Source organism: Coturnix japonica, chromosome Z (assembly GCF_001577835.2).
Source record: "Coturnix japonica isolate 7356 chromosome Z, Coturnix japonica 2.1, whole genome shotgun sequence".
NCBI classification, from domain to species: domain Eukaryota; kingdom Metazoa; phylum Chordata; class Aves; order Galliformes; family Phasianidae; genus Coturnix; species Coturnix japonica.
In genome coordinates this window covers 47,283,791-47,308,855 of record NC_029547.1, presented here as the reverse complement: position 1 = coordinate 47,308,855, position 25,065 = coordinate 47,283,791, and the positions used below count along the sequence as shown (strand labels likewise).

Genomic DNA, 25,065 nt, shown 5'->3' with positions numbered 1-25,065 from the left:
CAACTACAACCATGGCTGCGTTTTAGAAGTTTCTCTCTAAAGATCCTGGCTTAAAATCTATCTCTTAGGGAAACCGGAGCTACCAAGGCAGCCAGGTTCAACTGCACAGTATGAAGCAGAAGCATCCCAACTGGATCTGTCCTCAGAAAGTGCCCTGACTGAGACAGAATCCCCTCACAGCAGTGGTACAGATGGAAATAACTTCTTTCATTCTCTGGATTGGAAAGGTATGTGTTGATCTCTGAAATTACCACCACTGTTTTCTTGTATACCTTCCAGTGAGCACTGCAGTTGTTCCTTAAGCCTTCTTTTGCAGTGAAGTTCACTGTTTTGTCAGACAAAGAGGAAAAAGCTACTTGAAGAGTGAACTGTGCACGTTTGCACAAATTCAGTTTCTTTTGGGTAGACGCAAAACATGGTTTTTTTGTGTTGCACATTACTTAAGTGCTGACCTGTTTTTCTGTGTGAGAATTTTAACCTTAAAGGCCTGCAAGGAAACATTTGTATTCCCACAGCTTCAGTTTAGGCTGTCTGAGAAGCACAAGAAACGAAGACTAGACAGTGATAAGCATGATAAGCATAGTATAAGTAGATAAGCATGTATAGACTGAGGAAGTGTAACTCTATAGTGCATATGTAAGTCCATTTTTTGGGCTCTCCACTGCTGGCAGACAGTAACTGCTTGTGTCACCATCGAATGCTGTCAAAGACTAGAGCAGCAGTTACTGTTCTGAAAGCATGAATAATGACTTACCTTACATAGTGGTAAGCATGTAGTAGAGTTTTTCTCTTTTAAGTATGCATCACACTTTTCTAGTTCTTTGTAGCTAGAGAGCTCGTCTGTTAACTGTTAATCTGAACTGAAGAGTACAAGGTGCTCCTTTCTCTGTCCTGTGCAAAGAGATGGTACCCGACATTTTTTTCCTCTCCTTTGTGAGCACTGCTTACATAAGGATTGATTTCATGTGTTCTTGCCATGTAAGTCTGACATACCTTTGGCAGAAGAATTCTAGTAATCTGGCACTGTTATTTCATTTTATTCAAGACGGAAAAAGTCCAGAAAGTGGAGTAGATGATAACTCATCTAAAAATGATCATGTTCAACTGTCTGATGAGAGAGAAGAGAGTGATCCTTCAGATGAGGAGTTCCCTGCGTTTCCAGGTGAAGAAAGGGCAGTAACTCTTGATGAGAGAGACTCTGTTACCCCAGAAGGAGAGATGCTTCTTGAAGCTGGTTTTGAAGCTCCACCTACAGTATTACAAAAATCTCTCACCGAAGAGAATGTAGATTTACTGGGACTGAATTCTGATACTTCACCAGAACAGAAACAACCTATCTCAGAAATAAACTCATCAAGTAATGCAGCCTTGTTGAACAATCTTTTTGTGAGTGGTGCATCACAGGTTTCAGAAGAGCCCACTGGAGATCTCCTTGGACAAGGAACAGATTTCTTTTTCAGCGGTCAGTCTCAACATCCAGCTGCTACGCAGAAGACTTCGGCAGCAGCTGTGTCTTCAGGTATATAAATTTAACATTAATATTCTGCTGGTCACCTGATAATAAGTACTGCCACCGTTGTGCTTACGAAGTGATTACCATATTTGATGTGTGGAGTGATCTGTAGCAAAAATCTGCCAAAAACTGGTGTTTTTACTACTTGGAGCTGACAGATGCTTTACATTATCTGTGTATGTTGTGCTGCTAATATCTTATCGGCTTTAATATGAACAGAAGAGTATAACTTTTTGAGTTTAAAGCAGATCCACCAGTCTTAAAGATCAATAACTTTCCTGTGCAAATGTTACGTGATAGATCTTTTTCTAGATTCATAATGTAAGTAGCTTCTTTCTAGGCGTAAGTTGTAGAAACCAGCAGCTTTCTTGTACTCTATGTAGAGTGGTAGCATTATATGTAATAGAGCTGTTCTGCATAGGTCAAAAGGCTGTGTGGTATTTTTGAATGTTAATCAGATAAGACCGCCGGGCAACTGGAAATCCTGTAGCTTACTGTTCAAGCAAGTATCATAATGCTACTGCTAAAAGCTGCTTTCTTGTTGCTTTTCCTGATGTTGTTAGCAGGTTTGTATCAGGAAGAATAATGTTACTCTTACCTAACCTGTATTTAAAGCAGTGTTTGTCTTACCAAAGCTTTATTAAGACACTGGCTTAAGGCTTTGACACTTGATTGAATTTTTGAGAGTAGCAACTTGCAGCCTAAATTTGCTGTAAGACTTCTAGGAGTATTATGCATTCAGAGTAGCTGTTACGAGATTTAGTTGTGCAGAGGAATATTTCAAATATTTCTTCTTTAGTTTTTTCTTGAATTGTTATTGTGGTCAGAGAGGAATCAGTTTACCTTTTTTACTTAGCTTCTTTCATAGACTTCTGCCTTTCTTTATATTAACTCTGCAAACATGAATCAGACATGATTCTCATTCTACAATTGAATTGGTTAAGAAGAAAAGTAACCTTACAGAAGAGAGAGTATTTGACCCCTTGTTTCATCTAGTACATCAAACTCTTATGTGAAACTTCACATATTTGTTGTTGTGCTTTGTTTTTTGAAGTGTTACTGAGTCCCTTAAGACAGTCATTGCTTCGGGATGCCCCAGGACTCTGTGGCAGGATTATTCTTCCTCATTGGTCACTGAGTAAACCTGGCAGGAGTCCCTGGGCTCCTGAGGATTTTGACCCTAGAGGGCAGCAGTAGCAGCAAGAACTTAAGCTGTGATTCCAGCTGACTGTCACATGTTGTCCCATGCTGACTATAAATACCCTTCCCGTTAGATTTTTCTTCACTGTGATTGCTGAAGACTTATTGAAAGTGTTGCTTCTTATTGGCTTTCGTTCTTGCGTTGATGTACTTTCTGCCCTAAAGCTACCAATGCCTTCAAGTCAGAATGGTAGTATGAATGCTTTTCTTGACTTATTTTCAGTAGTATAATAGTCTGTTCTGTTTAATTTTTTTTTTTTTAGAAATTTGGCATTATATTTAACTTTTTAAACAAATATAACAGTTTATATGCAACTGATTGCTTGTATGTGAGTATGTCTTGCATGGAGGAAAGTAATGAGGTGATTGAATGCAGCAGCTTTACTAAGGATTTTTGAGAACATAGTATCTCAGCCATGCACAGTAAAAACAGCTTTCATGTTGCTGTAGAAGCTGTCAGTGTCCAGTAGCAAAGACAGAATGGTGACTGTTCAACACAGAAACTCAGTTGGGGCTTCTTTTGTTGCTGGTATAGTCATGCTTTCTGTCTTTGCACCTGAAGGAGCAAAGTACTACTTCTATTTTGTTTTTCCTAAAATTTGTTGTAATTTCATTTTTTTCTTCTTTCCTAGCTGATCCTTTTGACCCATTTACAATGTCATCCAGTTCTGAGAATTCAGCGCTGTCAGGCCCAGACCTTTTTGGGGACTTCCTTAATCCAAGCACAACATCTACAACTAATACGTTTCCTTCTACACATAGTTCACTTCCACCTTCTTCCAGCTCAGATTTCCTAAATTTAGGTAAGTGTGCTTCCAGTGTTCTGTTCTGCAGGAGTTTCAGCTGCTCTGTGCATGTCTTTTGCTGTAGTCAGGGTGGTTTAGTGTTTTGATAGATCTGATTACTGTGAACATTATCTCCACGTTCTTGTAGCAGACACACATGTACCAAGCAGCAAGGTTTTCTTGTATAATATGATTGTAATATTTATGATGCAAGGGGATTTCTAGAATTGCCGTCCTTCTGCTGTGTGCTGGATTTTCCTCCAAGAGCTCTTAAAACTAAGGGTTTTAAGCGCTTGCAAATTATAGTGTTCTATCATCTAGATAGCATTTTGAATGTATTCAGATTTCAGTCTTTCTGAAAGCCTTTGAAAAGAACTGAATGGTTCAAGAAAGCTAGAGTATAGCCAGGTTTTAAAATACACTGGCTGGAGCTAGCTGGAACCTTCTTGACCTGTGTGTATCCTGATAATACTTCTAGAATACATTATGTAATGCTCTAATCTTGTTTGCTTCCTTTGATTTCTGATGTATTCTTGAGAAAGCCTTTTATTCATGTAGTTATTTTGAAATCTATTTATCCTTTTTATCCTTAAACAAAAAGCTTTGTAATCTGTTGCTTCTTTCTATATTTCCATCCTACGCCTGTATGTCTGAAATGTTGTTTAACAGAGCAGCTAAGCATGCTCATTCTTTAAAGAAATATGCCATTATAAAAATGATGGTGTCACAGAGCTGGAGGTGTTAGTTTTTTCATCTTCTTTTGAAAGAAAAGATGCAAGTACAGGGTTACTCTGTGACTTGTTAGCCAGTATTTATCCAAATTAACAAAAATAGAATTTGTAAAACTATTCTTTTATCCATCACTATTAGAAACAAGAGGATAGGAACACAATGAAAGCGAAGGGCTACAGGTTTGAACAGGGGTTTTCAGAAGGATGGCATCATATGTAAAGGAGTTGTAAGTGGTTAAGATTTGATGGCATTTCAAATAAGAATAGAAGAATCATCCTCTACGATTTTTTCAGTTGTTATTCTTCAGAAACACATAACTCTTAGATGGCGCTGATTTCTAATATATCTTCTTAACTGCTTAGGATTAACTTTCTTTCATTTACAGAAGATACTGTGATAGGACACTGTGGTTAACGATGGCTGTCTGCCAGGTGTCCGTAACTTTGCTCTTGTTCCCCCTTGTCCTCAAAACAGCGGAAGAAAAGGTGAAAAAATTAGTGATTGAGATAAAGGGAGATCACTTACCAGTTATAATTTTCTTCAGAACTGTGTTGCTGTGCTCTTAATGAAGTTGTATTTAGGAACAGTGGTATCACATTGCTCTGTCCTGACACTGAGAGCATTTTCTTCGTAGAGCTTGTATGCAGTTTTGAGTTGCCCTTCCTAAAAGAATACATGTAGTTGGCTCTACGTCTGTTGTAGTCTTGAGTTTTAGCTACAGAAGAACTGGATAAAAAGATACAGGATTTGCTTGGCTTTGGTAAAGGCTTTCTCTTTTAGGTAAAAGACTAGCAATGCAAATACTGTCTCTACCATAAATTTAGGAGTTATGCTGCTTTTGTGATGGATTCTGCCAAGAAGACCCCTCTTGCTGCTTCATTTGCAAAGTGTTCATTCCTATGAAGAAAGCAGTAGATGCATGTTTTAGTTGTATGGTTGTCACTTCTGACGGCATGGTCACAGTTGATTGTAGTTACCAAACATGATAATTTCTTTTAACTGTTAAAAGATTTGATCAACAAATCTTGTTGTGGTATGTGAAACATAGTGTCTACTATATTTCACTTCAGAAGCCCTCTCTTCTGGAGATTGCCTAACTGACCTGCTCAAAACAAAGTTAAGTAGAACAAGCTGCCCATAACAGTGTCCTTTCTGATTTATATTTTTTAATCTCTGAGGTTGCTGACTCCACAGCCTGTCTGTGCATCTCATGCTTGTGTGTGACTGCTTTTACAGGAAAGACAGCACTGTTTAAATTGAGCTTTGTTTCTCAGTCTGTGCCTATTTGCCGCTTGGCCTTTCAGTTGGGCAGTGTTGAGTCTGTCTTTTTCTTCTGAAACCCCTCACCCCTAATCCTCTTATGATGAAGTGATGCCAGTACAACCAGCCATTCTTCAGAGATAGGTCTTTCAAGCCCTAACTGGCAGAACCCCCTTTCATGCAAAATTTAAGGTGGAAAAAATACACAAGTGGTGATTTCTGCACTCTTAATATTAATCTGTGGACCAAAGGAGACCATCAGTGTGTTTCACTGTCTGTAATGTTTGTGCAAGTATGGAAGGAAGAAAATATTTTGAGATACTCACCTTCCATGCTAAATGTTTTATGTTTTGTTTTTCTGACTTCGATTACTTTTACCCTGAAAAATGCATTAGCCTGTCCACTATTTTAATGTAGTCACTAGAGGTTTCTGTCAACATATGCAAAATATGCTAAAAATGCTCTCATCTTCAGTTTACTGTTATAAATTTACAAATATTGAGTTACTGAAACTGTTGCTATGCAGGCTTTCAAAACTCATGTGGAAGTTAAGAAATTGTGATAGAAATTCATTTTCTTTAAGTTTACCTTTCAAATGACAGCCCTTCTGTGTTTTAAGCTGAAAATGAGTATGTATTTGAGCCCTTAACACTCTACCCATTCATGGGTACTGTCACAGGTATTAATTTTGACAAGAAAATGAGGAATCCTGATAGTTTTTGCTTTTAATATGAATGAGTGAGGAGATAATTGCTAGTTAGCACTGAAAAACTGCAAAGGAGAGTGTTCACTTAAATGACAGGCCTGGAAAAACTGTGTGGAGAGAGTAGAGGAAGGTGCAAATGCTGGTTGGTGAGAGAACTAAACACATTAGAAATAGATCAGTAATGTCACTGCTGGATATGGTGAGTCTCCTTGGAGTAGTTGTAGTTGTCTAGAATTATAGATCAGTGGATAAGCTTTCTTTAGTAGTAAACAATTACTGAATTTCTATAGTTATCAGGAGAAAAACTAATCAATGAACAGTAGTTCTAGAACTAAGATTTTTGACTTATTTCTCAATGTGTCATGAAAGTTTAAAGAGCTTTAAAATGTAATCTTAATTTGTAGGAGATGTACCTAGAATCATAGAATTACCAAGGTTGTAAAGGACCTCCAAGAAGACCATCCAGTCTGACCATTCTCCTGTCACCAGTATTTCCCACTAAGCCATGTCCCTCAGTACCACATCCAAGCATTTCTTGAACACCGTCTGGGATGGTGACTCCACCACTCCATGGGCAGCTCGTTCCAGTGCCTTCTCTGTTGGAGAAGCTTTTCCTTACATCCAACCTGAATCTCTGCTGGCACAACTTGAGGCCATTGTCTCTCATCCTACTGCTAGTTACATGGTTGAAAAGGCCAACTCCAGCCTCACCACAACCTCCCTTCAAGCAGTTGTAGACAGCAATAAGGTCACCCCTGAGCCTCCTTTTCTCTGGACTGAACAGTCTCAGCCCCTCAACCTCTCCCCATGAGGCCTGTGCTCCAGACCCCTCAGAGCTTTGTTGCCCTTCTCTGGATACACTCCAGGATATTGATGTCTGTCTTGCAGTGAGGAGCCCAAAACCGAGCATGTCACTTGAGGTGCAGCCTCCCTGGTGCTGAGTACGGGGGGACAGTCACTTCCCCGATCCTGCTGGCTGCACTAATTCTGATACTTTCAATAGAATATATGGTCAGTTAAAGTGTTCTGTCCCATAATATAAAAAAATATTGATCACTTACTACACACATCAGTGTGTCAAAAGGAAATGGGATTTTCTGTGTAAATCTTTCTTCACTTGACAGAGAAGGTGGGGTATGAGATGGCTGTTCACTTAAATTTAAGAGCAGGTTATCAGTTCTTGAGTGGCCACACTTATGAAACCAAACTATTTTCAATAGAACAATGAGTGTCCATTTTTCCTTGTAGGTTCAGTGAGCATTTTTGAGAACTGAATTGGTTTGTTTGGGTACAAAAGTAGGTGGCTTATGGAAGTCTGACTTCTGTGAGTATGAGCTGGTCAGATGAAAAAAATAAATCAGGGATGGAAAGTGATCAAAATAAACGTATGTGATCAATGTGGCTTTCTCCTAAAGTTTCTGTGGTGATTGTGATCTTGGTCATGCTCTAAGCAAGCTTAAATGTGCAAGATATAAGCAAGGCCCTTGGTTCATATGAAATCCTGTTGTCAGTGATTAAAGGATTTCCTGTGTAGACAAGTTAAATAAAGAAAACCTAATGTATAGTTGAGTAGTTTATAATAAAAGGTAGATCTCTTATTTTGGGAAGCTGGAAAGCGTGATCTGATTACTACCTTAGCACAGTTTGAGCTGTGTAAGTAACAACCATGCTGTCACCTACAGTGGCTACTGCTGTATGACAAAGGATTTCAAAGACACTTCTTAGAGAATAACTTAAGGGAACCAAGCTGCTGTGGATCTGCTTGTTCTGCTCTGAAGTACTTAAGCTTTTGTTGCATTTAACTGCACAGCATATTTTACTCTTTGTGCTGATCCTTTATGTTGATGTATCTGTACAAATTCTAGTGTGTTAGGCTACAAAAATAAGGGATTCAGTGTGTGGTCTGGTCATACCCCTTCAGGACAGTTTTATCACAGGACAACGTTATTCAGTAAGTGGCTGAAAGCTTTTTCATCTCCATGTGAAAAATATCTAAATGTAGAGGTCATAAGCCAAAACTGTCTCTAGCTTAAAAATCAAGGGTAGCTAATAATTTCAGGCCCATTTAGTGTCTGGGAATGGCATGTAGTTCGTAAGATGTCCGAACTGATGAATAGACAATTAGATACTTCAACTTTTTTAGCCCATTGTGTAGCAGATAGCTAGTGTTCTGAGTACTGAGAGGCAAATATTATTTCTCTGTTGGTATTAGAGGCGGATGACTTTAAAGTCTGGGGAGGGCAGAAAATTCTGCTGTCCCTTCAGCAGACTTTCCCAGCTGTGTGGTGTCTTTTGTTTTAATGTCTCTTACATGCACCTGCAAAGGGCTTTAATGGAGGCTGTCAGCAGATACTTCTTGCTGAGCATCTGGTTTGCTCTTTATGCAACTGGAAGGTTGCATAAACTGGAAGGTAACTAGAAGTGTTACCTTCTAATTGAATTAGACAGTGAATTGTAGTGGTGAAAGTGCTACTTAACAAGCTTCCAAGTATTTCCTCAAATAAGGTCAACTAGCTTGTGTGATTTGATATCGGTATTCAGGATGCAGTGTTGAGAAGCTGAGAGAAGTAGAAAAGCCATAAAATAGTAGTCAAAACATCTGAAGTATCTAAATGTTCCTACTCGGGTGAGAAAGTCTGGGTTAATGTTCTAAACTGTAGGTATTTGGAATGCTTTACAGAAATACCACTTCTTGCTGTAGCACTGACTGTTGATGTAGAAGTAAAATCAATATCTAAGCTGCTACTGTGGCTGTCTACAAGGTGTGCTTCAAAAGGGGGTGTGCTCAGCTTCAAATACTCTTTATGGCTCGCTTTGCATATTGTGTGTGAGAAAGGGAGTGATCACTTGCAAGGGCCAGCATGGCAGTTACAAAGCTGTGTTGAAGGAGTACCTTTTTACTAGTTAATGATAGCACCATTGCATACAACAAGTGTTCTGTTTTCAGCTGATATGTTGTTTAGCTTTGCACATAGGAAAGTTCATTTTATTCACTGAACTAAAGATTCTCCTATTCTTTCTTTGGAAGAGGACACTTGCTGAATCCTGATGATTAATTCAATGCATTCATGAATATACTGACCCCTTAGTTGGCTTTCTTTGGGGGGGAGGGAAATATGCTTTGTCATGTGAGGCGTGGTGTAAGCAGATCCACTAATTGCAGTGGTCTGGCACCACCTGTGTTACGCCTAGACCATTCAGTAAACAGAACATTGTTTCACAAGGCATTGCTGCTTTTTGGTTTCCTACTGTGTTGGTAGAAACAGGAGTGTGCTCTGAAGCCATCCCACACACCTGTGCTGTTAAACATGGCATTGCCTCAAATTTAGTTCTCTGTGAAGTTGGTGGGATGTTTGAATTTCAGTTAAAGTAATTCAGTTGCAAAACGCTCCTTAGTCCTGTTTGAGAACACGTGATTTGTTACGGGGAAATTTTAAGCTGGCTTTATAGTTGACCAGCTGAACATGTGTTAAGCTCTGTTGCTATTAGCAAAGTATTCATTTTTGTGGCAGCTTTCTTAAAAGAATAAAAATGGATATTTTTTCTGTAGGCAATTTGACACCAGAGCCACCTAAAATATCGTCCTCTACGAGCCATCCGGATCTCTTAGGTGGATGGGATTCTTGGGCAGATTCTTCAACAGCCAGCAATGTAGCATCACCGCAAGTGAAGTCTCTTTTTGAAGGTACAATGACTTAAATTATTCCCTCTAGTGGAAGAAGGAACACTCCAAACTTAATCACTTTAGCAAATGGAAATGCCAAACGTGTCTGCACACCTTTTGGTTGGTTTCTTTGAGAAAGAAGTCATTGCCTTTGTGCTTGAAGCCTCTCTTTAAGTAGAGGCACTTCAGATTTTCAGAGTTTAAAGACATAGGAACCAAATCTCTTCATTGTCTGTAGCAATGGTCATTCCTCTCATTAGAAGAAATTTCATCAGATTGCTGAGGTGTACATGAGGAGTTGATGAAATAGTACTTCTATTCGTTTTCTCACTTTCCAAGTACTCTTAATTATGTGTTTTCATACTTTACAGGTCAAGTTTTTACCACAGGGAGCCAGTCCAGTGTGTCTTCAGGTTCGTCTTTCAGCCAGGCTAAATCTCAGAACTTTGATCCTTTTGCTGATCTGGGCAATCTTGGATCTAGTCTTCCAGGTAAGATCTTACTTTTGTAAGTCTGAACTTAATGTTTCTCTTGTTCCAATAAGTATAACTGACAGCTTGTATGAAGATAGCTTATATAAGGTTTCCTTTTGAGTGGTAACAACAAGCTTTATGCAGTTGCTGAGAGCAGATAGGTAATAGGAAAAGAGGGAGCCTTTACAGGGATGGTGTGAAACTTATAGAATTGTATATCAGGATGTAACTGCAGCTGTGATTTCAAAAAAGGATGCAGCTTGTTTGTGAGATCTAGTTGAGAAGGTAGCAGAAACCACGTGTCCCTGATTCAGTAACTGATCACAGGCTTTCTTATTTGACGTTGTGGTTAGTGTGCTGTGAAGGATATAAATTGGAAAGCTGAATTAAATTCCTTTTATTTTGGTCCTAACTGAGAAAAAAAAAGAATGGTCAGTTCAGTACTTGCGTTTGAATTCAGTAGGCTTTCATAGCTCTGCTGCTCACATCTGTTATGTTTGGGCCTGACTTGTGCTTATCATAAGCACTTCTACACAATTCCATCAGCATTATAAACACTTGGCAATTTGCAGCTGTGTACAAGGTGAAGCATATCACACAGTACTACCTGTCCTAGGATGTTGTATTCACAAACTCATGAATTAGCCCAGGGATATGCATGAGCAGCAGAAAAAGTAAAGGCAATAAAAAGAGCTGAAGTCCTCGGTTTTCGTTATCATGCTGCCACTGCTAATGGGCAATTGAGAATCCAAGAAATGGTTTGGTACAGGCTGTAGTAGTTGCTGAGTTGCATAAATACGCTTTTTGTTAATTTGAAGGTGACAGACTTCTGTTGCTGTGGCTGGTAGTATTGCATATTAAGTCAGCTCTTGGTGAAATCACCTTATTTAAGTACAAGGTAATGTACAGTATTTGGCTTTTCTGCTGCCTTGCAAAACTCTAAACTTGAAGCATTATCCTTAAGGCTGCTCTACGTTAAACAGTTTGCAAGAGTATTCTGGTTCAGCAATTTCAGATAAATATGAACTTGCTATCAGGCTAGATGTGAATGACTGCGTACAAAGATGACCAGATGTAACAGGGCTAGTTGATCTTAAGCTTGAAATGAGTTTTTTAGGAGGCATAGGCCTGCAGTTTGGACTCATTGTCTTTTTATAGGAGTTTTTGGACTTGCAAGTAATTATTCTGTAAGAGTTGTTATGCAAGTGAACACTCAGTAGTTGGTAGTGCTGTGTGTAGCTAAGGGTGATTATAGTGTTCTCTTAGTAGTAAGTCATGAGTAGTGATCTGTGATAACTGGTCTTAACGCACTCTATTTCTTGTAATGATGTTCCATCAGAGAGTTGGAATGTGCTGTTAAAAAGTTTTGCTGAGAGTCAGATGTTGGCCTTTGGCTTGCAGTATAGGAAGAATTGGTTGGCCTTGAAGACTGAAGTAACATGGAATGCTTTGAAAGAGCAGTAGAATGAGATTACTTTTTAGTGTGCGAGGTCATGAGCTTTGATAGTTGCAGGGCTTGTTTTCTGTAAATTTCACAAGGTAAAGCGATTGAAGATTGGAGTGACTGGAAGCAGTTCTGCTTCTTCTGGAGGGAATTTTGTCAGGTGATGTGTTACTGTAATAGGTTTTACCAGTTGAACTATTCAGAGCTATAGGATGGTATTTCTTATTTGGCTCTGGGGAGACATTATTTCTATGAGCTGTTCCTTGTAACTGTTAGTCGCTGTAGTGTGTTATCAGAGAGGGGAGGTGTGGGGAATCATTGGGAAGATAAGTTTACATTGCTGTGCTCAAACAGAGAACCTGAGGTGTTTTTTCTGAATTTTTAGGGTGAATAAAGGGGGAAAAGGATAGAAACAAGAACAAGTCAATTTAAACTGGCCTGGGATTAGTTTGTACTGAAAGTTCAGTTCTAGTCAGCAGCAGCCAGATAAGAAGACAAGTAGAGATGGAAATAAACATTTACCTTCTTCCAGCAAATGAGACTGGATTGTAAGTTTGCCATTGAGTACTGAGTGATCAAAGAAGGCTTTCCATCTTTCAAGCATTAGTATTTATTTTGTATTGAACTTCATCGCTGGCTTTCTATTGTATGAATATTGTATTTGACCACTGATCTGGAATTTGTCTTGTAATTTTTAGGAAACTGTTCAGATAGAAGTTGCTTTCTGCTTTGGAGTACCATAAGTGTGAATGTGGAATGTTCCCCTTGCAGGAAAATCCAGATGTGTCTAAATTCTGCAGTCATACTATTTTTTCTCCCTCTTGTGGGTGTATGCCAGGAAGTTTCATGCTGCACCTTATCAAAGGAACTGAATTTCCTGAAATCTTTCAGTGAAGAGCAATCTAATGGCAGCATGGCTGAGAATGTACCTAGAATTCATTCTCATCAGTTAGGCAAAAAGCTAAATAATTAATTTAAAAGGTTGGAGCTTTTTATTTAGCTTAGTTTATTTATAATGAGTATTGTGGACAGGAAAAGAGGTCTTGGATGTTCTTCCCAAAGTGTGTAGCTGATGAAGCTGCTAAGCAGCTGTCTCTGTACCACCCTAAAAGAAGGGAAATGAAGTCCTAAAAAATCAGGTCAGTATTAAGTTGATAAGACATGGGCTTATAGTTTACAGATGGTTCATTACATTGTCTTGTACATGATTCAGGGTTTTTTTATGTTTTGTGTAGCATTTGTTGGTAATGCTACTGTAATATAAACATATCTTTCTCAAGCAGATGTGTGAGAGACCACTAAGGAGGCTTTGAAAGCATTCATGTGAAAATATCCTCAATATATTGCATCTTCTTGATAGATGTAAAAACAATTAGTTTTCAATGTCTTTTATAATAGGATCATAGAATGGCCTGGGCTGTAAAGGACTTCAAAGATCATCTTGTTTCAACCTGCTATGTGCAGGGCCATCAACCACCAGACCAGGCTGCCCAGAGCCACATCCAGCCTGGCCTTGAATGCCTCCAGGGATGGGGCATCCACTATTAACAGACATTGAAGTATAGTAAATTTGAAGGCGGAACTGCTGTCACTACTGAGCTATTTTCTGGCAAGTACACATTCAGACGGAGTGAATGCTTCTGGAATAAACTAACACTTGGGAACTTAGTGTAAGACTGGAAGACTTTTAATAATGGCTCTAGCTCCCGGTACCCAGGTTGTTAATGAGAATCTTTTAATGCTTTCTGTTGTGCAGTGCATTCACTCTAAACTGTATGGTTCGATGTTAAGGCCATAGTGTCTTATTTGCGTTAAACAAGTGACAGATATCAAGCTAAGCAACTAATTTAGTTCTTATCTTTAGGTTCCTCTGCAGGTGGATTCTCCACTAGTGGGTTTGCTCAGAAAACTGCTCCATCGCAGAAGTCAGGAGGTCAATGGCAGAAACCCACAAAACCACAAACTACTTCATGGCAGTCCCAGACTAAACCTAGTACGCAAGCTAAACCTAACTACACAGTCAACTTTAGTGTTATTGGAGGACGAGAAGAAAGAGGAGTCAGAACCCCAGGCTTTGGTAAGTTTTCTTAGAGCATTACTTACAATGGCTTGTGCAAAGTCAGATTCACTGTTAGCCTCAAACTTTTGTACCTTGGTCTTTTTCTTTGTTTACTTTTAGATCATATCTAGTGTAAGTCAGGAGGATGTTTGACAAATCTGGTGCAAAGCTATGCTAGAATATCATAGACAAGCTGACCATGGACCAAATATTAGCAAGTTTGGGCGTAAGCCAGAAAAATCTCTTATCCAATCGGGTAGTAGTTTTTGTAGATTGAGAATGTAAATTTGCATGAGTGTAGTGAGGAGAAATGATTGATAGCGTTGCTTATAGACAAAAGGATGCACCTCTTTTTCTTACCTGAAGAATAATAGGTCATAAATAAGCTTAAACTTACTAGGATTCCCTTTGTTTCAAACATATGGGAAGGGGAGCAAATAAATTTGTTTTTGGAATAAATTTCTTAGAATGGGTGTTTTCTCTTTCTGTATTAGCCTTTGTCAGGGGTGGGAATAAATCCCAGATATACTGATGCTGGGATTGTTCTGTCCTTTCATTGGCACATAGGTGAGCAAGTACTTCCATAAGTTGAAACTATACTGATCTAGGTCTGGGAGGAGGTGACAGAGTGAGACTGGTGGGCACAGTTTGCAGCACAGGAAAATGCAATTAGAGAATGGGGAAGGAAGTGCAATTAGCAAGGTCGAAAGCTGAAACTGTCCTGGGAATGTGGCAATTACTTGCAGAATCAGAATATCCCAAGTTAGAAGGTACTCTTAGGGATCATGTGTCCAACTCCTGGCAGTTGGGCTGTGAGTTCTCAGAATGGGGCCATGAGCCCTCAGAATGCTCCATTGTACCACATCATGCCCTGATATATCCTACCATGCCCCCAGAATACCATGGCATGCCCTCCAACCTCATTGGTGCTCTGCAGGTTGCCCCACACACCTGTTCCAGGGAGCATTGCACCAGGGCCTGACCAAATGCCCTTAGAGCACTTGGTGCTTGCCCCATCGTGACACCAGGCCTCTGCAGGAGACACTTATTTGCCCCAGTCACATTAAATGATTTAGCAGGTGATTAATACCTCAAAAACAGGTGAACATAAGCATGATACAATTCTGAGCAATTCATTGAGTTGTCCCTGTTCTGAATCAGGATTGTGCGAGGTAACATGCAGAGATCTCACCCAACTTCAGTCCTGCAGTTCTCTAAAATGTGTGTTCTATAGCAGTGCCATAACTGTCCTTGTTGGTTGTTTGTTATTCTGCATAAATTTCAACGTACTTAAATTCACTGACATTTCTGACTAAACCATTAAGTATTCAGTCATCTGAAAAACTGCAGCACAACATTTAAAGTTACTGCATAGTAGAATAACAAAACTGTTTCCAAACTCACTAATAGACAAATGTGTATTCCCTCAGATCTACTCAGTTTTTGAGAGAACAGAACATGCGAGCATTTAGTCACAAATATGCATTGGAGATTACCTGTTTTACTGGACTGAAAACTTCTCAATGACTTTTTATTTCTGTCCTTCTGTTACCTTATGGAGTTTGTTAAGCTGAGGAATATTTCTGGTAGTAATAAATGTCATGCAGGCATATCTGAGTGCAGTGTGTTTCCACAGCTAATGTGTTCTCCCACCTAATTTTATTTACCATTTTTCTCCTCTCACAGGTCAAAAGCCAAAAGTTTCAGCCAATGACTTTGAGGATCTCTTATCTAATCAAGGCTTTTCAGCAAAATCTGATAAAAAGGGGCCAAAAACTATTGCTGAGATGAGGAAACAAGAAATGTCTAAAGATATGGACCCCTTAAAACTGAAGGTTTGTTAAAACAGACTTAAGACATACTTAAGTGTATGTCTAAGATACTTTGTTCAAAGTAGAAGGATACATTGAAAGACAAAATATAGTAAAGCAGAGGGGGGAAAGTTTTGTTTATATTTAAATAACTGTATCTTACACAGTAGTAAGTTAATTAGCATGAACAAGCGTCAGCTTGTAATAAAGCAGTAGGAACAAGAGCAACAAGTGTGTGAAAGGAATGCAAGTTCCTCTTTCAACTGAGCCTGGCAAACATAAGAATGTACCTTGTACACTTTCTGATGTCCGAACTGTTCTTTGTCTTCAGTGTTCCCAAGCATCCCCTTAGCAAACAAAGATGGACTTAACGAGTAACACAAAACTTTTAAAGGACAAATGAGAATAGCTTTCTTGAGGGTGACCACCTGCACTGGACAGTTAGCCAGTGCTGCTTCTGTTGGTAGAAATAGGTGCCAGAATGAGGGGTGATCGCCTGTTTGGATTTTTTGTTGATAATATTACGTATAATATGTTTTTAGTGTTGTTGTGAAGTCACTGGAGTGAATAGTTATTCTGAGTTTTGTGGGGATGTCTGAAAGAAGTAATCTGCAGGGGTGCAAAGGGTTAAGTAAGTATTAACTATTGGCAAACATGAACTGAAAGTTCTGTACAAATCAGGAGAGAATCTTAGGAAACAAATATTTTGCCCTGGCAGGGAGGTAGTGTAATCAACAGATGTTTTTAATTACTCCTTTCAATTATCTTGTCATTAATTGTACAGGGTTTTATAATGTGCAACTGTTTCAGTTTCTTTTCTAATGATAATTTCTATACTAAGCTGATAAGCACAAGTTAACGTAATAGCGAATGTATCACTTCTAGTTGCTAATATCTGGATTCAAGAATGAATGTAGTGAGACAACTGAACTGGGGTGTTGAATACAACAACACTACTGTACTTGGGTCTTAATCTTGTGCAGCATGAGAGCTGCATCTCTAAACAGGCAGATAATGCTTGCACTGCTGCATTCAGTTCTTTTGCATTCTGTTTTTCCCAGATCCTGGAATGGATTGAAGGAAAGGAGAGGAATATCAGAGCATTAATATCTACTCTTCATACAGTCCTTTGGGAAGGGGAAAATAAATGGAAACCAGTTAGCATGGCAGATCTAGTAACTCCCGAACAAGTGAAGAAGTACTACAGGAAAGCAGTGCTTGTAGTTCATCCAGATAAGGTAAGTGTTTTCCTCTGGTGTTTGTAGACAGAAGGAACAGAAACTCTTTTTACTGTGCTGTACAAGTCCTTGATGGATGCTGCAGTGTCCATCTTGTCAGGGATCCTAGGTGCTCTTGGCTTCAATCCCATTGTCTTCTCAAGTGCTGTATCCATGTTGTGCATGATTTTTATGTCACCCTGACACAGCACAAAATTCACCGGATAAAATTTTATCAAGTAAAATATCTCTGGAAGGTAATTAGCCACTGAAATCAGGTGATCTTGTCTGGCTTCTGGCAGATCTAGTGGTAACAAATAGATCCTGCTTTATTTCTGCCATCTGTGCATTTAGGTTTTCTAGGGCTTTTGCCAGTGCATGAAGACCAAGGGACTGCCACAGCAAAACTGGTAGGGAAACCCATGAAACATCCTTCTTGGAAATTACTCGCCAACTGAAAAAAAAAGTGCACTAAACATAATATTTTACTTGTTTTTTTTGTTTTTTTTTTTAAGTATTTAGTACACTTTCCTGCTGTATTTCAGCACAAGAAGATAGTTTCTTGCTTTGAGTTATTCCTCTAGGCTGTGTTTTATGTATTAAGGGTAAGTGTTGAATAATACCTAGTTTGAATTTTCAAGGTTACCTCTGATGGTTTAGTGAGTAGCTGTCAAAGTCCTGTGTCTGTTGCATCCATAATAAAGAAACAGGACGTTTCTTTCCTTCCCTCTTTCCTGTTCCTGGCTGTGTGGTTCCATCCAACTTAGTGCCATTCTTGGTGCTTTCTGCAAGGCCTTTCTGAAGCATTCTTGTTTTTGGCCTTATTTTTCTTTCAGACATCCAGAGTTACAGCAGCACACAAAAGCATCAGTGTGTTGTGTGTAGCAAGAGCCAAGCAGCAGAAGGGCAGAGGCATGGAGAGGTGCCTTTGAGGCTGTTCTTCAGTGTTGTAAAGAGCCTTGTTGCTCTTTGTGTCATGTGGAAATACATCTTTAATTACCACGGGGTTGGGCTGGCCCAGAAGCAGGGAATCAGGAATGTGCTGTCTCTCTTCTGTCAAGCACTGGGACAAACAAACAGGCAGTTATGTGTAGTTAATGCTGACTGCATTACTGTATGATACTACAAGGACTGTCAGGAAGCTATTCCTAAAATGACTGGATTTTGGGTTTTGAGCTGTTAGCTGAAACATTTTCTAAGCTCTTCTTCTTGTAAATAATCTTTAAGTCTGAATTACTTCGGGGGAGCACTGAAGTTTGAAGTAATGTTAGGAAAACAAGGCTTTGAAGCACTCATAGCAATGTTGGGTAAAAGGAGGCAGTGCTGTGTGCCTGAAAATGCTACTCACGCTGCAGTCTGGTGTTGTTTACTATGATAGCAAGTGAGGGGAAAAAAAAAAAAGGTTGAGATGCTTCACAAGGCACAGATCCCTGGTATATTTATGGTTTTAATGTTCTCTTTGTTTTCAGGCAACAGGACAACCTTATGAGCAGTATGCCAAAATGATCTTCATGGAACTGAGTGATGCGTGGTCGGAATTTGAAAACCAGGGGTCTAAGTCCCTCTTCTAAAGTTCATCGCTTTTTGAACTACTTCCAAAAACTGGAGCTGAGCATTGCTGCGATCTGTTCGCCTATGATTTATGAAGTGCTTTTCCATGATTTCAGCACGGTTTGCAGTACGCACTTAAATGTGGTGACTTATTTTGTAAGACGTAAAGTACAAAGCATTACGTAGATGCATTAAGAAAACAGCTGCTCAGTACTTGAAGAAATCATGGTCTGGGGATAAACGTTTTCTTTCAGATTTTATATATAGCAAAACAGAATTTTTTCCGTGGTCTCTGGCACACTTGGATCAATTCTAAATCATTCCAATTCTATTGATCTTTGCTTTACCTTTCCCTTTACACTTCCTTTTTTTTTTTTTTTTCAGTAGTTTTTGAGATTCAGTTTTGTTTTGTGCCTGTCGCCTTATTTGAAGTGCTTTAGTTATCAACAGTGAATTTCTTTGGCTTGTTTCAAACCTGAAGATGTATATTTTCATCTGTGTTTTATGTAATCAATCTGATAATCATTCTGTAAATATTTTCTGACAATACCTGTGTTCTTTACAATAAATTAATAGGTTAGCCAAAAAGAACTCAATTGTGGGGAAAGTCAACCAGGGTTGTTCTTGTTGGTTTTTTTTTGTTTGTTTGTTTTTTTAGTTTTTTTAATTATTCTTTACATTATGAAGCTAGAAACAAATCTTGGCTTTAACGTCTGCATGCTCTTGCTGTTTTGTTATTTATTGTGAACCTTTGGGAGGCATTACTCTTACCAGTGCTTTTGTTACTAGTTCTTTAAGTATCATTTTCTTCTGATTTCAGTGGCACGTGGCTTCCATTGGGCTTAAGATACTCTGATAGAAATGTTTTTTTGAGACTTGATGTGGAAGCACAGAACATTTTGCTCTGCTTTGATTTCTTACGAGAAAGCTACATTACTTGTTGTCATGTAGAAAGTATTTTGTATTTTGCTGCATGTCTGGATTTCTGTGTTTGGAGATATGCATGACATCAGTGTATGTGCAAACAGGGATGTATTGGTAGTGTTGTATTTCTGCTCATCCCCTTCCATGCACCAGCTAATACAAGATGATCTAGTTCAGCTTGACAACAGAACTTGCCATGGTTTTCTTCATCTGCATTTGGATAGCAGCTGCTCACTTGGTTTGGGGTAGGTGAATACAGTTGACCAGTGACTGTTATGCTCTGTACCATAACAGAATGCAATCCTCAAATCAACTTTGAAAATGTCAGTACTGAAAAGATCAGTACTGTTGTATTAAGGCTTGGTAGCAGTCTCTCAAAACAGTGAAGCTTGGCATTCAGATGGTAAAAGTCATTTAATCTTGACATTTTAGCTGTTCTTCATGCTTAACTGAGAGGGAAGCTGTAACAACCTATGGTAAAATCAGCTGAGCAGCATCTGAACAGGAGAAAAGAATATTCTAATGCCACCTGGATAGTGTGTTGGATGCAGTTTTCTACTGCCAAGCCAGTGACTTAGACTGTGAATGCAGGGTACAATTCAGTCTCTAAGCTCTGACACATTTAACTACTTGCACAGTCTTTTGTCAACAGAGTTATGTATATTTGCATATATATGTTCCACTACTGTAATTTTTTTGGAGTTGGAAACCTGGAACCACAATGGATCAGGAAGGTTGTATGTTATTCACAGTATCAGCTGTAGTTCAGTTGTGGCTTTGACACAGCCAAAAAGCAAGAAATCTGATGAGAATTAGGATTTTTTTTTTTCTCCCTGGTTGTCTGCGTCATTAGAAATCAAAGGCTTGTGGCAAGATGAATGTCAGAGACCTGCGTGGGTTTTTTTTTTTTACAGTTCTAAGGTAAACCATATATAGTAATAAGTTACAAAACAGGCATGTAATGTCTGCACTGCTGTGCTCATCTGAGAGAAAATCTTTCTAAAGAGCTGCTTCATTGTAAAGGAAAAGATGTGAAGTGTACTTTAAAAGTCCAGATCACTTTCAACACATACGAGAATCTAAACTGAGGCATTTTTGTGCTCTTCTTGAACTGTGCACAATTAAAAACAACTAAAGTTTTGGAGGAAAGTATCTTCCTCTGCTTTGTTTGCTTGGCAGTGTTTTTTTTTTGTATGGTGACTACATTTCTCTGTTTTTTTTTGTCAACTCCTGTTTGCAAAAGCTTTCTTGAACATCAAGGAAGAACTTTAGGCTTTCAATTGAGCAGGGAAAAAAGAGTGTGAGTGTTTTTATATGGAACTGAGGGTTTCTGCAAATTGGTTTCCCCCTTTTAAATATTATGGAAACTCATGAGATTTGGCTCTTGGAATGATCCACAGCCATTTGTACAGAAACCCTTAAATTACCACTTACTCAGCTCCCATCTTCAGTGAAGGAGCTGTCTGGTTCTTCTGCCCTGTTCCTTTCTGCTGAAGTTCTGGTGTGAGGGATCTGGGAGAGGCTCAGAGTTCAGTAAACTTTTGAAGTTTGGGTTTTACTGAAATATGGTTCTTTTGCGTCCTTGTATTCAATTCAGTTAAATGGCACAGTTAAAAAGTAAATAAAAATGTTTAAATTGCCAAGATTTAAGTGATGAATGCAGTAAAGTGAAATTGTGTTTTCAGTGTAAGATAAAGGAGAAGGAAGACCAGAAAAGGAGCCTCATAGTTAGAGCCTAAACTAAGTGTTCTGAGTTAAGTGAATGTGGGAAGAAGGAACTTCAAAATTGTATGTAGGCTTACCTTGCTTCTGATACTAGTTTTAAATGAGAAGGTAATTTGGAAGAAGGATGTCTAAGAATTCTTTTTTAAAATTATCTTGAAACAGTAATTAAAAATGGTTAAAGACAAAACAAAATAAAAAAAGCCAAAAAAAAAACAACAAAACCCACAACTCAGACAGGCAGTGAGGGCTTTTCCCTTCCTCAAGCTCGTTATTAGTTGAGAGCTGCGTGGTGTGAGTCTCAAAAGCGAGGCCTTTTGCCTGCTGCTGCTGATTGCAAGGTTTGAGGTAAATCCTGGTATTGTGGGAATGCTGAATGGTATTGTGAAGCATCTCCTGAATTCTTCCAGCAGGTCCTGATGCCTCTGGCCCACGTTTGTTGTTACTTCGTAATGACAGACTGTTGCTACAGTTCATTCTTTGCAGTCTTCCCAGATCCAGTTCCTAAAATTGAGTAGCTTCACGTGGTAGTATTGAGAGCAAAGGAAAAGCGTGCCGCAGAAATTAAGGGAGGAGTAGAGAAAGACACCTGGACTATAACTGTACTGTGTCACAAATGTGTTCTAGTTCTCCCTTTACTGACCTGTCCCTGTGTTTTTAGGGTAGTAGGTCTGTTGCCTGCAATTCCAGCTCTTTCAGAAGTGTTCCTGACTGGTTATGGATAGGTGGCATTAACCAGGTGCTTGGGGTTTTTGCAGAAGGTTCTATGAAGTAGGGCCTATGAAATGGCAGGGTAGTTTTCCACTAGTTATTTCTGAATTAGGGTAGTTTTCCACTAGTTATTTCTGAATTAAGTTGCTTGTGTTATATTGTTGTTAGGTCTGGAGAATCTGGCAACTTCTCTTTTAGAATAGAAATCTGCAAAGAAGGGAGTTGGAGTGGAGAGTGCATGTGGCAGGGACCTGCCAAATGGGGAAGGGTAATGTTTTGTGCGTGTTGGGGAAATCACTTGGTGTCTTTAACATTGTGCATGCCTGTCTTGTGCTTCCTAGTGCTGTCAGATTTCTCTGAACTTAACAGCAGGGAAGGGAAAAGAAAGCAAGAGGTTAAGCATTAACATTGCTATTAAAATCACAGAGTTGAGCTCAGTGTTGAGTGCGGATATGGATTTCCAGGCATCAAGGTTGGGAGGAGAAGTTCCTCTTCATTGTTATCACTTAAAGCCCAGTTTGCTCATTAGTCATAGCACTGTTGTAGCCTCTCCATTCCGTATGTGTTAACATTTCCTTGGAGCAGTGGCAAGGTCTTTGGCGCTACACCTGTGAAGGTAATTAAGTGTGCATGGAAAAATGCCTTGTTTTACCTCCATTTTCATGCTGATTGTAGAAAGTCCTTCTAAAGTTGTTTGCCAAGCACAAAGTAGCAGCTCCTTCCTGAATGCACACCATCTCTAAGCTGTATGCAAGGGGTTAATGTTTTGCATGAACCAAAGCAGAGGTTGAGCGTAACTGCAATCTCAGCTGCCCTTTGGGATCACTGGGCTGCTCAGAGCACGCAGCTCCCACAGCCAGGCTGCAGTTTCTCAGCAGTGTCAATACACCTTGGTGGTTATTGGCCATCATTTTCTTTGCTGCTCACAAGAAAATTTCAGGGGATACATAACTGTGGAACTTTGTTGCTCCTTAGCTCTTTGTCTTAACAGTTGCGATGAATGCTTTGTAAATAGATTCAGAATAGTTCTGTACAGTTGCCTGTTCTCTGAATCTGACACTTTCTGTCAAGAACTTGCGGGTGGTTGACCTGCAGAAGCTGTTGAAGGAATGTATGAATTCCCATCACCTGAGTCTGTCCCTGGTGCAGAGCAGCTCCAGCTACCAGTGTGTGGTGACTGGGAGCAGGGGAGGACTCAGCTGAGCTGTGGTTCCCACCTTGGTGAATCTCAGTGTTTGCTTGCTCTGTTGGGGTGAGCTCATTATTGTTAGCTGCAGTTTAGACTGCATCAGACTTCAGACGTACACTCCAGAGATTTTCATCCAGTCGTTTTTATGAAGGATACATTGTGACATAGAAGCTTTTATTACCAAAAGAGGATTAAGAGGCATTGTGAGAGACTCCTGAAACTCTTTAGTGGAATGTACTGTATTTTTGCAATGTAGACTTCTAGAAGCATTTCTCTCTGTGAGGACTTAGCTTGCTCCGAGGTCCTTGCTGTAGTTACATGTACTTGTGATTGTACTTTCTATACCTGTGATTTTTCCGGTTTGGTTTGTGTGGAAGGACAGAACAGATACCGAAGTCCTATTTTTTGCCATCTTTCAGGAAACGCAATGTACTGAGTAATTTTGCTACTAGTAAAAACAAAAATCTATATACCTGTATGTATATAAAGGCAATATAATCAAACATTGTTGAAAAATAGATTTAATGTTTGGCACAATGTTCCTGAACAGAATATTTTGCTTTGAAATGTATTATGACTTAATCAGTGATCAATTAAAAAAAAACATCAAACAAAAATTTAAAAAAGACTTGTTTCATTCTTTAGCAAAGGAGAAATGTCGTCTTCAGAAGGTTTTATCTCTCTTGATAGAGGAGTCCCTGCAGCATCTCCTGCAGTTTGACTACATCTGTGCTGGGCTGTGACAAGGAGCCCGTGCAGTGCATAGGCAGGGCAGTAATTGGGATGGGACCAGGAACAAAGGGACAGGAATGGAGCAGCATGTGGGGAGGGAGTTGGGTGGGTGGGTTGTGGTGAAGCACTGTGGGTGGCTGGAATACCGGAGAAGGGAGAACTGGGCTAGCATGGTACTAGCAGGGTTCCCAGAAGCCTGCCATAGTAGTAAGGTGGTATGCAGTATATACTGCAAGAGGTTCTTCCTTTGTCAGCCTCACCTCAAGCTCTGGTGAGGTGTTGGAACAGCTAATCCTGAGAGTATGTTTCCAGGCACACAAAGGACAAGAAAATCACCAGGAGTAGTCACCATGGATTCACAAAGGGAAAGTCATGCCTGACTATATGGACAGACTTCTGTAAAGTGCCCAGCTGACAGCTGAGGGGAGAGCAGTGACTGTTGTGAAGGCCTTACTGGAGTCCAGGTGGACACTGCTCCTCATAAGATCCTCACAGAGAAGCTGCTGAAGTATGGGCTGGATGAGCAGACAGCAAGGAGTGTCAAAATCTAGCAGGACTGTGAGGTGCAGAGCATAGTAGTAAGTGGTGCAAAGTTCAGTAGGACGCCAATAAACAGATGCAACAGAACAGGCCCAACTGTATAGGCATGAAAACGACAAAGGGGTTGGAGCAGCTTTCCAGCCAGGAAAGGCTAAAAGAGGAGCAGCTTTCCAGTGAGAAAACACTGTTCAGCCTGCAGAAGCAGGGGGAGGTTTAACAGGTGTCCTTGAAAGGTCCCTCCCAAGCTCAACTTGTCTGACATCTCTTGTCATCTCTAGGACAGGGCTGACTGCCTTCTAGGAGTGGCCTATGCTCCTAAATGAAGTTTTGGATGTAAACAAAATAATGGCTGGGATGTTCTCTGGTCTGTAACGCTTATAGCAGTCCAGAAAATTAGCGATTTTGGGGCTCATGTGAATAAGGTTACCATCAGTGAACTTCTGATTGTGTTTGGTGAGTCTGGCTTGAAAAGGATCTCAAAGATCATCTGGTTTCAACCTTCCTGCTGTAGGCAGGTTCACCAGCCACTAGAACAGGCTGCCCAGAGTTAGTGAAAGCGTGTTGTGGACAGAGAATTGCTTGGTGTTCTCTAGCTTAACATTTGAGCTCAATGCTTCCACAGGGCTCCTAACAGCTTCCCTTTCTCCGCTCCTCCCTGCTAGCGAGCTCCTGTCAAAAAACACCCAAAAATCTTGTGTGATGTTGCAGTCTTCCCTAGTATGTTTAATGAGGTGTTTGACCCTGAGCCTTTTTTGTCATATTTGGTTCCAAGATATCAGCTTCCCCTGGGCTTCTGGAATTTCTAAAGCAAAGGATTGACCAGGCCTCACAG

The 25,065-nt window shown here is 39.7% G+C and overlaps 1 protein-coding gene across 1 annotated transcript in view; it reads left to right on the top strand.

The window, feature by feature from the left end:
* GAK (cyclin G associated kinase) overlaps positions 1-22,767 on the top strand; it is a 66,075-nt gene extending 43,308 nt beyond the window's left edge. Inside the window, exons 21-29 of the mRNA XM_015849558.2 lie at positions 69-227; positions 1,046-1,519; positions 3,346-3,516; positions 9,747-9,881; positions 10,232-10,351; positions 13,642-13,854; positions 15,523-15,671; positions 16,709-16,885; positions 18,334-22,767. Coding sequence (XP_015705044.1) covers positions 69-227; positions 1,046-1,519; positions 3,346-3,516; positions 9,747-9,881; positions 10,232-10,351; positions 13,642-13,854; positions 15,523-15,671; positions 16,709-16,885; positions 18,334-18,435 — 1,700 coding nt within the window. The 3' untranslated portion in view covers positions 18,436-22,767. The remainder of the gene's footprint in view (positions 1-68; positions 228-1,045; positions 1,520-3,345; positions 3,517-9,746; positions 9,882-10,231; positions 10,352-13,641; positions 13,855-15,522; positions 15,672-16,708; positions 16,886-18,333) is intronic.
* The last annotated feature ends 2,298 nt before the right edge of the window (positions 22,768-25,065 follow it).